This window comes from Odontomachus brunneus, unplaced genomic scaffold (assembly GCF_010583005.1).
Source record: "Odontomachus brunneus isolate Ranch 3 - 2012 unplaced genomic scaffold, Obru_v1 Obru_scaffold_002, whole genome shotgun sequence".
Taxonomy (NCBI): Eukaryota; Metazoa; Arthropoda; class Insecta; order Hymenoptera; family Formicidae; genus Odontomachus; species Odontomachus brunneus.
In genome coordinates, this window is record NW_022639452.1 from 4,131,014 (window position 1) to 4,145,780 (window position 14,767).

Genomic DNA, 14,767 nt, shown 5'->3' on the forward strand with positions numbered 1-14,767 from the left:
TCTTAAATCGCTGAAACCATACTTGGCATGTTCTTTCCGATGGAGCATAATTGCCATAAGCTTCGAAAAGCAATTTATGAGCTGCAGCTGCAGTTTTTTTCAAGTCAAAGTAATGAAGCAGCACATGTCGAAAAAACAACTTATCACGTTCCATATTTAATCAAAAGAAAAAATAGCACTGCTCGCTTAAGTGAATCTCTTCGCACTGAATTTTATTGACAAATGTCTAAGCTCTAAAATGCAGCCAGTTTCAGATGTCAAAATAAATTACACCTACAACTAACGTAATCTAATTGTGAGCCGCAGGAACTAAGTTTACCATCTAATATATAAGTCTGTGGCGGTGACACTTAATGCTAAATCGATATAATATTTTATTCTTTAAGTTATATCCTGCGGTGTACTGGAAACACCACGATTTGGCCGCAAGAACAATTTCAAGTTTACCCCGGGAACAAAAATAAATTTTGAGTGCAATCAGGGTTTTATCCTCGTCGGCGATCAACGTCGGGTATGCACGCCAGAAGGTCGATGGAACGTACCGGAATACGGATACACGGAGTGCCTTCGTGAGTATTTCTACACTATTTATTCAATACATTAATTTCCTACTAGGACCTACCTACCGTACCTGCCTAACAATCCTAAACTAAATGCTTCAAGATGGAATAAGGTACATGGGGGAAGTATTAAACGGTGCGCGCAGTTAGTACCACCAGTTAACTCGGGGCGGACCAATTCCATCAGCTTGCTTTAAAAGTTAAACCGTCTCTAAGCTCATACTTGAGCAATTAATCAGCGAGAGCCCGCTCTCGCGAGTCGAGTTTGTAGAATCTCTAAGAAACAACGTCAATTGATTTAGCACGACTCCTCTTCTACCATCTCCTCCTATCCTTCCAGTTCTCTTATTTCTGTGACGTTCTCCATCCACTTCATCGTTATCCCTTCTTCCGTCGTCTCTCCAATAGGATCTTTTGATCGATATGCTCTTCTGTATGCTGCAATCTTTTTCATGCGTATTATATATAAATATAGGTCATGTCGAGTACGCTCAGCGTACAGCGTGGACGACAATGGGCATTATTAGCGCCGTGTTAATACCCGTGGTGGGCTGCATCGCCGGTGGCTATTTTTACATAAGAAAGAAACAGTCGACGGGAAGCTCCACGAAATCATGGCGCTCTATCGATCGCGGGTCTGGTATCGACAATGAATCCACATTGTCGAAGCAGACTATGCCGCTAAAGCCGTACGATAGGGCCGTTTCTCCAATTAGCGACGATAGCACAATTGAAAATAATAGCTCTAGGAAGCGCCGTATATACGACAGAGTGTATCGCACGAACGAACCTTTACCTAATAGACCGGACATTGACTTTGAGGAGAAAGAGTGGGATCTGAAGGAGCCCAACTCGCCGACGGAGTCGGACAGTACCGACTCGATGAGAAAAACAGCCAGTCCTAAAGAGAGTGACGTGTAAACGACGGTTCGTCGATAGGCGCAATGTTATCACCAGCGAAATTGCTCGATCCGCGCGCGCTCATCTTCGTTATTGTAAATTGTCGTTAGCGTGAGCGTGTAAGTGCATGTGCCCATGACAGTATATCTCGATTCCAATTTCTAGTAACGTACATCCGACACACGTAGAGCCAACATCGAGAGAGAGGAGGGAGGGGGGAGAGAGAGAGAGAGAGAGAGAGGGGATTAACGGGGATCGAGTATTAATACATTCTACGAGAACGATCGAAGTTTGGTACACACGAAAAGAGAAAAAAAGTAACAGATATCAATAGACAGGTCATTAAAAAATACGAAGTTTTGCGTACGATATCTCTTAAGCATAAGATTATCATATGTAAATAGCGGAGAATATGTTACTGTTCTTGCTGTGGAATAGAAATAGTTGCAGTATTATTTGTATTTAGATTAGATATATCGTCGCCATTATTGGTAAACCAACGCCGGTTGATGTAAACATTGAACGTCGTAGCGTGAAGGAATGATTAAATGCAATAATGATTATATTATTGTAACGTCCAGTTTTCTTATTTCATAAATAATTCGATCATATCACCTATCTTGTTCACGTATTGTATATATGAAAGTGCTTGTTTTAATAAAATTTTATACGCATTATTAAACGTGACGAGGGGAAATTTCTATTCCACACGCATGTACAGAATATTATTAGCAACAGAAGCTTCATATCATTATAATGCTGCGTGAAACGGCATTAGAATGGAATGGAAATTTGCCACCAGCGTTATATCATGAATTCTTCCCATTGCATCGCCTTCTTTCCTTTTCCGCTTGAGGATCTCGCTTACATCGTTATAAAATTCATCCGAGCGCGGCAGATTATCGACGGAATTATCTGACGGATTTGCAGCCGATTATGCATTCGTTGTGATGTAATGCAGTTTTTTCTCATAGGAAGGAAACTGTACCACTACAATATCTCAATGTATGATATTAACGATTTTGTTTCGCACTGCACAGGCCAGCAGGAATACAGTTCTCGTGAAGCGGGCGTTACAACTGGCATAATACTCGCTTGTCTGGTTCCAATTTTACTGGTAGTCATTTGCGTCGGGCATAAGATTCTCAGGAACCGTAGGGCGGAACGAGAGAATGAGGAAGCCCTGGCAAGGTATCAAATTCGCTCTTCCACAGAGTTTCTCCCGAAAAGCCAATCGTAACTAAAAACGCACGTACGCGGTGTTCTAGAACGCGGGCCGCGGAACTGCAGCGATTGCGGAAGATCGGCGAGGAGGACGAGCCTATGCCTTACACGAGCAAAGCTACGGAAATCAATTGATTTTATTCCCGAATTCTTAGGGAAGTAGCGCTATTTTACATCACCTCTTTCTTTTTTTGCATCTTTCATATTCACTCTATTATAACTTACTCCATCCGACATCGTTTCACACTTACGTTGAACTTATTTAAATATATTTTTACGAGAGAAGAAGGTAAAAGTAGATAGATACATAAGGAAATAGTTTTTCGCGAGTGTATTACTTGTTTTTTTATATAATCTACGATACTGTTATATGATATACGATTTACGATACAGAATAGCTGAACTTAAACGTCGCGACGCTCACGTGCAAATAGAACTCATTAAATTAAATGTCTATTTTGCACAAACTGCAAATATTTTTGAAATATTAATTAAAGGAATATTCTGATTTATATATGGTGTCCCAGAACAGCCTTCGTAGCTTTCGTGGAGGAATAATACGGATTAAGGTAAACATAAAAGTCTTATATCATTTTGCGATATTCGCAATAATTATCGTGATATTAATTAAAGAAGATTTGTGAATGATCACGCGAAGTGTGAATTAAGAAAAGTCTTCTACCTTTTTCTCAATAATTTTGTAGATTTTTAGTTATTAATTAGATAACATTAATACATTATCGCGAGCGATTATCTATTAATCTTTTTTAATTAATAATTAAAAATCAACAAAGTTATTAGAAAAATAGTAGAAGACTTTTTTGTTCAGTTTGATCTAATTTACAAGCACACGATAGCAAATGTTGCTACTACCTCTCCTATATATACTATATCTCGCCTAATCACTCATAAATCGTATTTAATTAACATCTCGATAATTGCGAATATTACAAAACAGTATAGGACTTTCGTATTTACCTAAATCCATACTATGCTTTCAGAATTTCGAAGATTGTTCTGGAACACTCTGTACAGCCAAGAAAATAGGAGATCCTTACGAATTTTTTTCAAAGGAATAAATAGATATATAAAGTTTTGACCATATTATTTATTATTGTTCTACATATAAAGAAATACTAAAAAATTGAAATTTGGTCCTAGTATTATGTGTTGGATGCAATTTCACCGAACGTCTCTAACCAGTGACAAAAAAATTTGAAAACTGTATTAAATCTATTGAAGGATGTACCTAAATCTTCTCGATTATATACAAAGTATTTTTTCGAGACATCAAATAAAAAAGAAAGAGAAGCAAAACATATAACTTCGAATGTTGCTACTTTGTCAAATTGGCAAATACTACTTTGTCAAATACATTTTCTGTATGTAACAACCTCAATAGTATAAATCTTCCAGGACATCCCAAAGACGTCTAGAGGACGTCCTTATGCCCTAAGGACGTTCGTAGGATATCCATGAAATATCGTGTGCTGTTTGGCAAAGGTTCATTCTCTAGCAAACTTAATACAACTTTTAAATTTCCTGGTTCTACTTATTTCAAATTATTACACGAGCTGTAATGTTGTCTGCCGTCTGATGACGATGCTTTCAGTATAAAAAACCTGGACGGAATTTTAATTTTTTAAAGTAATTTTTTATACTTGAAGCAATAATAAATACATGGTCGGAACTCTATATCGATAACTTTATTTATTTTTTTTTTAAATTCTTACAATTTCTTATTTTTTTCAGTTATTTAAACCAGAACTTTACTTTTAAAAAAAATTGATCGATGTATGCGATGCGATAGAACAAACTCTGTATAGCGGACTAAAAACGCACATCTTGAACTTGTTTTGTGATCTTTAAACAATGACGAATATAGACGAATATAGACAAATAGCCCAAGATCATGTACATGTAACGCAAGACTATACTTTTCTCTGTTTGCAATATTAATCTATCTTTTGCTCTCGACTAATATCCACCGTTGTTAGAAAACAATTAATAAGCCTAAGACATATTTCTTCAGACTATCTGCAAAGTTTTTCCTATCACATCATACATGTTCATTCGCTAATCTTTCTTAACTAAAATCTTAATAATTGCCGAAATAATTTACAAAATTGTAGAAGATTATCCTATTTATTTTAACGAATTCTATTTGCACAAGAACGTTGCAACGTTTAAATCCAGATATTCTGTATACAAGGTATTTGATACAACGCGTATATTTCTACTTAAAATGATGAACACAAAACGGCAAGATAACATAAAAAGGTCAGAGACAAGTACATAGAAAAGTATATAAGTAGTAAGCAAATTGACCAATCATAGTTGATTCTTCTTACGGCCCAAGATTCAATGATTCTTGGTTTACTGCTTAAGTTTTTCTGCGTGCCATAGCCCTTAATTTAAATTTCAACATAAATCAATGTGAATCAATAAGGTAATAATTGATTTACAAATTCATATTGATTTAAAAATTTATATTGAACATAATGTAATCTTATTGTTTTATGTTTATCATTTTAAACAACGGTCTGCTCTTTTTTATTATGGTTACTTGGAAAATGATATGTCATATTTTTGTTTAATTTGATTAGTTCTACTTACACGAGCGGACGTATGCATTGTATCAGACACTCTCTATAATTAATGTTAAATAATGATAAAGGAGAAGACAATTGTTGAAAATAATCGCATTAACCCGAATACAAGAATAAATGTTAAATTTTTATAGATTTCTCAAACAACGAATGCACTAAATCGTCACGTCAAGAACTTTATAATAATGTACTTCTCAGACAGCTCAGAAAATTCAAAAAGAATTCACTCGTATATCACCAATTCTGAGTTCATTTTTATATGCAAAAATAATTTTTTTCATTGTACTGAACTCTGAAGAATTCTTTTCGTATCTGAAAATGGACTCAAAATTAGTGACATACGACTGAATTCTTTTTGAATCCTTTTTGAATTCTCTATATTATCTGAGTTGATTAACTGGATTAATCTGCAGATTAATCCAGTTTGCCGTATAAAACTTTCATTTAATTCTTTTTTTTTACTTACGGATTAATCATTTGAAACATCAAATGAGCTATGAGCCTGACAGGGGACTCTGCAAAAATAAAAAAGAACACCATCGCAACCCGAGAAATGTGCTTTAATTTTTTGAAAATGCGCGGGATATAAGTTTACGAACTTACCTGCTGATACGATACGCAGGTGATGCAGTTGCTGCATCTCCACCGCGTGTGAAGGGCGATGGGAGTGCCATCTCTCGACGAGGGAACTTCGCGGTGTTGTTGCCGACAACACGAGGTTTCGCGTTGCGGTTGCTTCGATCGGGCGGCGGTAGCTGCCTCGCACTGACGTCGCGTCGTCGCTCGCCGATTGAAGAATTTACGTTATACTTCCTGCTCCGGCTGCACGCTCGGAGCGCAAACGCGTTGTTTCGCCGTAACGGCTAATTGTGGCAATTTACGTCGACGCTGACGGCAATAACAGTGACTAGTCGCCAGCGTGCCGAATGCCCCTCAGAGAGCACTCCGGTATTCACACAGTTACGCCGGCATCACATACAGAAATTACGATTACAGTCGTGCTTTCGCTCGTTCGCGGCTGGATGGGCACCGCCGGATGACAGAACGAGACGACAATCGAGCTGGCGCTGGTACGTACTGGTTGCATTATTATCCGCGTATCAGCGATCGAGTAAAGGCACCACAGCTCGCGTGTCTGGCGAGTTTTAGCGGCTTGGCAGCATGGCGGAATCAATAATGTATATATATATATACATTTTTTATGTTTTATATATTATATATTATACATATATATTTTTTATTAAGTTTCACTAGTGAATTGGCGCGTTATTCGAGAAATGGAATAAATAAAAATCAATAAATATATTCATTAAAAAGGAGAGTAAAAAGAGGAAATTACCCTGCTTAAAATGTTGGATAGAAAATGATAGAAAATTTGTCTATCATATTTTATGGTGATTTTGATTCACATATTTTATAATTTATTTACGAAATTTCGTAAGTGAATTCATATACCATGTATTATCTATGATTGATAAATATAAACTGATTATACCAACTTTCATATTCAACATGATGGAAAAGAGTAGTATTATAAGATATGAGTATTATTAAACTACATAGATATTCTTTTCAGTTTTATCTGACCATTTTAATCATTATAAGAATTATAAGAATTATTATAAAAAAATATTATAAGTAGCTTATTATAAAATAATGCGATACTATGATTCAGAAATATCAATTTATTATATAAATCAATATTCAGGATGATTGAAAAGAATAGTATCACAAAATATGATTAAAATATATAGAAAGTCTATGTTGTACGGCTTCGGTGCATGATAGGTCATATAAATCAATATAGGAATTCTATCTATTTCAATCTTATCCAATCATTTTCTATCAAATATTTTTCAGGGTATCTTTGTGCAGCTTGAAATTAATTTTATTTGAACAGAGAATTTATGTGTTTTACATATTTCTCTTAATATATAGTATCTATGTTGAAGAGGAATACTCTTCGAAAGGATTTCCGCGGAAAACGTCTACATTTCGCAATATTGATGACTAATCGCTTTCTCGACGTAATAGATTATTTTATTACGTTAACGCAAACTCAAATACAGCTATAAATAGCTACTCGACCGATACTGACGCCGGATTGTAAAAGAAACTAAGTAGAGCTATAGTTATCTTTTGAGACATGTGTGCCGGTCGCCAAATGTGCGGGCGTGCATATGAATACGTCACTGCCCAGGAACGTAAATGGGGTCACATGTATACGATTAGCATTCAGAAGATGGATGTAGGATGCTTCAAAAACAGCGCTAGCTTCAAAAGGGGTCAAACAGTCTGTCTAGGTCAACTCGTTAGCGAATAGCTCGTTGTTTCTCGCTTCATTTTTACCGATTAAGAGAGAGGGAGACACAGGAAGAAAGAGAGTTCATTTAGAATTCTTAATACTAAATGTTGAATACACGCGTGAGAAAGATCTCACATCGCAAACTCCATTTCGAATAGCACAATAAATCGCACGATACGTTATTTTTATTTTGCATAAAGAGAGATGCATAGCGCGTTTTTGATACTCTTGCGTTTTTTGAAAAGGTCAATTGATGTGCCATATGCACGTATATATGATACCGGTTCAGTTATGAGAATCGAGGATGTCGCGTATATATGTGACTCTGACAGCGAACGTGTTATATTACTCGGTACGTCTACTCCATCGTAATTACACAAACGTTAATAAATAAATACTGTCTTCTGCTGCGCTTCTCTCAGCGTCAATCGCGATTTAATATATCACAAGCTGTGTTTATTTACCGACGTTATTTACAATGTTAACATCTGCCTTCGCGTGTCGAACGCTGACGCATAAATTCGCGCTAGCTGTATAATTATCCGGAATTTCTACGCAAGTAACATTACGTTTTCATTTATGGCGCACAATTTGCATACATTATAATTACGTCATGCATTATAAATACGCTCACAATTTAGTTGTGTGTGCGTGCAGATGTGTATATATGTATGTGCGTGCAGATGTGTATGTATGTGTGTGCGTGCACGCACGTACTCCTTGTCACATACAGGATGTTCATCTACTATTTTTTTTATCAATTACAATGATCAAGCAGGAGAAAGTTCTGGATGTAATTGATCAGTTTTTAAACGCCAATAAAATGCAATAATAGAAATTTCTAAAACATTTTTTTCACAAAAAATAAAGGTTATTTCATTTTTAATTTAAATTTTTTAATTAAACCGTACCTTTTTATCCGTAATATTGTAAAAAGAATTCAAACAAATTTAATAGTAATTAATTAATTATTTAATAGTAATAATAAATTTAATAGTAATTCATAATATTTTTTGACTTACTAACACTTAATAGATTATACTCTTAATATACAGATTAACACTCAATACTTAACAATATAGGCAGGAGATAATATTTAAACAGATATAGACAGATAATATTTAGGATATAATGTAACAAATAATGTTAAGTGCTTAGGACATATTCAACATGTAATTCATTTTCTACAACACAATGCGCAATACAATAATAAAATTTTTATACAATAATAAAATTTAAAACATGTAACAATTAGGATTTATATTATATTTATATGTTATTGAAAATCTTCATTATCGTGCCTTTTTTTGTTATAAAATAGCTATAAAAGTAACATTATGAAATAATACTGAATTTATTTTGATGTTTTTACGGATAAGATCTTTTTACAATATTACGGATAAAAAGGTACGGTTTAATTAAAAAATTTAAATTAAAAATGAAATAACCTTTATTTTTTGTGAAAAAAATGTTTTAGAAATTTCTATTATTGCATTTTATTGGCGTTTAGAAACTGATCAATTACATCCAGAACAACATTACGGATAAGAAAAGATATGATTATATTTAAAAAAGTAATTGATTTTGTTACGAGAAAAAACGTTTTCGAAATTTTTATTGCATTTTATTTCCGTTTAAATGTATACCGCGAGAAAATTTGACATATCGTATTTATAAATCCTGTGCCGTGTTGCATGATTTATTTAAATTTCTTCGATTGCCGGTTGATATCACGTGAACGCATGAATAAAGTTTTGTCTATTAACATTTCACGATATTGCTCAATACTAACTGCATTCTACGACAAGACAATAATCCCAGGTAGCACACGTTTTAGAAATGTTTTATAAACGTTAGAATTAAACGTTTTATAACCGTTTCCAAAATATTTCATAATGTTTCTGAAACGTTTCTCATGAGTCCACTGAAAAAACATTAGGTGAAACGTTATTTTTGCGAAAAAAATCGTTGAAGAAACGTTTTATAAGCGTTTTAAAACGTTTTATAAACATTTCATAAATAAAGTTTCAGAAAGGTTCTTGTTAAAACGTTTCTCATTGGTGCTTTACAATTCTGAAATTATAGATACGTTTAAGAAACGTTTCTGATACGTGTATGTGTTACCTGGAATCGCTATTATTTTTGCAAAGTGGCTATGGTAACTGCGCTTAAGGCAATTATCCACAATTAGATAAGGACTAATTCGGTCTCTTTTAGCTTGATACTCAAAATAGTTTCGTATTTTCGTATATAAGACGTAGAAATTTTACTGACTCTTCTACACAGAGTGAGAGGACGGTTTTTCTAAATTTAATAAATTTTATTAAATTCCAAGAAATTTATTTATTAAAACAGTTGAAATAAATATCAATTTTTTATTTATTTTGATTTAACAAACACAATTATTTGGCCTTCAACATATTTTTATTGTTTATAAATAATTATTTATAAATAATTTATTGTTTGGTTCAAAAGCAGAAAACTGCTTCACTTAATTTCCTTATATTTTATATAAAAAAAATACTATAATTCTATTTTAATAATTTCAACCTTTTCGCATTATTGACGATCTTTTTTTATTACATTATGTACGTGTGCATTCTCTCTTCGTGATTTTCTATTAAAATATTCCATCATCTCGTGATACGATCATCCATTCTTTTTGACTGATTACGATAATAGGTAGATTACGATTATCTGTACGATCGAATAGAAATTAGTGATACCAAGTAGCTCTAACGATATATTTATAGCATCAGTTTATAACGCATCCTTATAATGTTCAAAAAGCTTTCTTTATGCCATACTTATTAGTAAGCGTTGCACAATGAACCAGAAATCTACAAAAGCAGCAAAAAATAATTTTTCAGTAATTTCCGAATTTAAACAAATGCATATCCATTTGATAGTATTGATATTAAATTGACATAATATTAAATATCTTTTCTCTGAAATATATATTAAAACCGTAGGACATTCATAAAGTTTATATTTTTAACAACTATCATCGAATGCTATGTTTAACTGGTATGAATTTTATTAATTCATATTTAATTCGAATAAATATAAAACAATCTTTGAAATAGGTGTGAAAAATAATCATCATTATATGAATAAATTTTATAATTTTCCTCTTTCTAATTGAAATAGAATAAATAATAAATGAATAATGTTATTGCCGTGCAATAACGCACTAAAAATTAATTTGCTTATAAAAATGTTGACACTATTTTTTACAACATATCAAGTTTTGATAATATCCTGACTTGTCGATTAGATTTATACATTTTTATGATTATTTTTTATGATTAGATTTATGTATTTAATACTTCATATTTTTATATCCAAAAAAGATCTGTTTTTATCTGCTTTTATGACAGCTGCACTGAGGAAAATTTATTTTGGGAATATAAAGTTTATTCATAGAAATAAACTTTATTTCATAGAAATAAATTTTACATTTTACAAATTTTCTAGTATTTTTCTCAGTGTTCATTAGCATTCTGAATGTATGATCACTATAATATTGGTGGATGTGCATTATTCCGAAAAATCAAAATTTTGAAATTAGAAAATTTTCAATTAAATAATATGATTTAATTCAACGTAACATTTAAAATATATTCCAATAATATATCATTTTGTTCCGTACGGACAGAGTACGACGGGCGGCCGCGCTCCAGACGCAGCTGTGCTCGCGAGCGGTCATCTCTCAGCGTTCCTTCGCACAGTGTGCCAAAAAGCACATTTGGTGGACAAAATTGTGCCTACATCACAAATCTGCATAGATTTTGATAAAACTTTTTTAAAATACTTGTAAATAGAGAACTATTACTGAGAACTATTATAATGTTACTGTACAATTATAGAAACTATAATTGTAGTAACTATAATTGTAATAGAAACTATAATGTCTCATTGCCCAAAATTTGAAAAAAGTAAACATATAATGTCTCATTGCCCAAAATTTGAAAAAAGTAAACATATAATGTCTCATTGCCCAAAATTTGAAAAAAGTAAACATAAAATGTCTCATTGCCCAAAATTTGAAAAAAGTAAACATATAATGTCTCATTGCCCAAAATTTGAAAAAAGTAAACATATAATGTCTCATTGCCCAAAATTTGAAAAAAGTAAACATAAAATGTCTCATTGCCCAAAATTTGAAAAAAGTAAACATATAATGTCTCATTGCCCAAAATTTGAAAAAAGTAAACATATAATGTCTCATTGCCCAAAATTTGAAAAAAGTAAACATAAAATGTCTCATTGCCCAAAATTTGAAAAAAGTAAACATATAATGTCTCATTGCCCAAAATTTGAAAAAAGTAAACATATAATGTCTCATTGCCCAAAATTTGAAAAAAGTAAACATAAAATGTCTCATTGCCCAAAATTTGAAAAAAGTAAACATATAATGTCTCATTGCCCAAAATTTGAAAAAAGTAAACATAATCCCAAGAAATAACTCCAAACTCCATTATCTATTGTCCCTAATTCGATTAACTCAAACTTCATAACACCATGATCCGAAACTCCAAACCTTATAGTTCCATAACTCCTAAACCTAGATTACCCCATAATTCAATAACCCCATAAACACAATCTCCATAACCGCATGACCCTAAGGTCCACATTCGTAAACCCTATAACCCCATAACCCTAAACTTCATAACTATGTATCCTAAGCTTCATAACACAATAACCTCGGAATTCATAAACCCAGAACTTCAAACCCCATAACCAGGTTTTCAGGTTATGGAGTTCAGGGATATAAAGCTTAGAGTCACAGAGTTATGGAGTTTGGAGTTATGGAATTTTTAACTCGTGGGTAATCAGGTTTAAGAGGACTATAAGGGTCTATAAGGTTTGGAGTGATGAAGTTTCGGACCATGGTGTTATGAAGTTTGAAATAATCGAATTAGGGATAACAGATAATGGAGTTTGGGGTTATTTTTTGAAGTTATGTTTACTTTATTCAAATTTTTGGCAGTGAGACATTATAGAATTATTCAATTATAGAGTATTTTAAAAAAGTTTCATCAAAATCGATGCAGATTTGTGATGTAGGCAGAGTTTTGTCCACCAAGTGTGCCTTTTGGCACTGTGCGTCGCCGCGTCACAGCGATGGCCTCCGTCTGGCCATCATTCGCTGTCAAATTCCGCCTCGGCAGCTATATTAGCCGGTGTGAGCGACGGCTCTTGGCCTTTTAGAGTGTCTGCTTGCAGCACGTTGAGTCGCCTCACGCGAGGTATCTTTGGTGTTTCCATTGTTCTTCATTTTCTCGAAATTACCTACTGGTTGAGAGGAAGGTCCGCGAGACTCCTACACCCTTACGGAGTAGTCTACAGCCTCCACCACTGCTTGGACGCTCTCTCCTGCAATATCTCGAACCGAGGCTCCGATATTCTTCTAAGTTCTGCGGGACTTACATTCTTTATCGCAATCTGCGATACTTTACGCGGCGACTAGCTCGTCTCTGCGAACTTAGCCTCTGGCGACTCGTTCGCCTCACGCGACGTGCCAGTCCGGTTGGCACCTAGACAAACTTAAGCAGTAAGACATAAGCAGTAACGAATCAGCCAATCACAGTCGTTGATTCTTGGACCGTAAGAAGAATCAATGACTGTGATTAGTCAATTTGCTTACTGCTTACGTTTTACTGCTTAAGTTGTTTTGTGTGCCACTAGCCTTAGCTCGGGAGTGCCACTATGGCCTCCCTTCAGAGTGCCTAGCGTCCGTCAAGGGCCGAGGACCTTTACTCAGCCAGTTCGGCTTCGCGCGATCTCGTTTGCGCTCACTTCACGCGACGCGAGTAAACGCGAGCACGTCCGGATTTACGACCCGGGCCGTACGATTACCAGCGATACGTCCCCACGTGTAGCCGACAGGATGTATTACCCTTCGAGCCCCAGAGCTCATCGCACAATGGGGACAAATAGAAATGTACTGTTTAAAAATCGCTAGAAACCACAATTTTATAGCAATCGGTATGATTTTTTTTCTTTTAATTAAACGTTAATCAATGTAAAAAAAACTGTCAAGCCCGATTTTTTAACAAATTCTTCTAAACGTTGCAATATTAATAAGAATTAAGTTCGTATTCAGCAACCTAAACTTAATATACTTTACAGTGACACATTTCGTGCTACAGAAACATTTTTTTCATATCGGCTATTGACAGACAGCTGTTAAATACCAGATCTTAATACTGACTTTACATTTATGTTGAATGATCCTTTATGTATCCTATTGCAACATATATACTATGTTAAAATATAATGATTTTGTTTATGTTGATAGGAAATTAATAATTGTCAACTGCGAAATTCTGATTTTTATATCAGATTTGTAATGAATAATGCTGAAACCCTTAGTAACTGTACTGTGCAGCGAAAATTGCACGCAAAAAAAGAACTAGCTTCCAGAACTAAAAAATAGCTGTGACAGGTAAAATGTGTCACTGAAATAGAGACAGCTAATGTCGATACTACCGAAGCTAAATTTATTCACTGTTAAACTTAGGCACTACAACGAGAAATATTAGCTGCTAGAAATAAATGACTGTAACAAATGATTGTAGCTACACGGTAAACTTCTTTAATATATGCATACGATAAGAAATTTAGGAATAACTGCCATTTTCTTAGCTACTTGAAATAATTTAATGCTATTTTTAATGTTACCTAATATATTTGTATTTCATAGCGAATGCATCTTAGCTGTCATAGCCAATTCTTAACAGCTAAACGGTTAGCCTTTTGACTAAGTTTGAATCAGCTACCGCCCCGAGCAAAAATGTATCTAGTAGAGCAGATTTCAAGACTAGTAGTTAGATAGTAATGACTAGATAACTTTTCTAGCCAGTCACTAGCTCACTAGCCAGTGACTGGCTAAATATTCCTACTCAGTCTTTTGAATGTCAGGACTATCTAGTAACTATACTAGTTACATAGATAGTGGCTAGATGGAAAATGATTACACAGTAACGAGATAGAAAATCATCGGTAAATCCTGAATAGGATTTGGACATTAGAACTATCTAGTACTTATACCAATTATAGTTACAAGTTATTTTTTTGTATCTAGCTACTAGATAATTTTTCTGGTACAGCCACTAGGAGAAGTGAGCGTTACGTTCCTAGTTAGTAGCGATATAAGACCCAAC

At 34.0% G+C, this 14,767-nt stretch overlaps 2 protein-coding genes across 7 annotated transcripts in view; both read left to right on the forward strand.

Moving 5' to 3' along the window:
• The window catches only part of LOC116840709 (protein mesh), a 19,762-nt gene extending 14,325 nt beyond the window's left edge, over positions 1-5,437 (forward strand). The window contains exons 13-15 of one of the 2 annotated variants that reach the window (XM_032807799.1): positions 387-569; positions 2,501-2,651; positions 2,729-5,437. In XM_032807799.1, the coding sequence (XP_032663690.1) occupies positions 387-569; positions 2,501-2,651; positions 2,729-2,819 (425 nt within the window). In that variant the 3' untranslated portion in view covers positions 2,820-5,437. Of the gene's footprint in view, positions 1-386; positions 570-1,035; positions 2,135-2,500; positions 2,652-2,728 lie in introns of those variants that run through there. The other variant, XM_032807789.1, reaches the window with a different exon arrangement.
• A 535-nt stretch (positions 5,438-5,972) lies between these two features.
• The window catches only part of LOC116840719 (LARGE xylosyl- and glucuronyltransferase 2-like), a 21,861-nt gene continuing 13,066 nt past the window's right edge, over positions 5,973-14,767 (forward strand). For all 5 annotated transcript variants that reach the window (XM_032807812.1, XM_032807846.1, XM_032807822.1 and 2 more), the window contains exon 1: positions 5,973-6,363. Coding sequence is in view for 1 of the 5 variants with exons in the window: in XM_032807830.1 (XP_032663721.1) it covers positions 6,330-6,363 (34 nt within the window). In the remaining 4 variants the exon portion in view is untranslated. The remainder of the gene's footprint in view (positions 6,364-14,767) is intronic.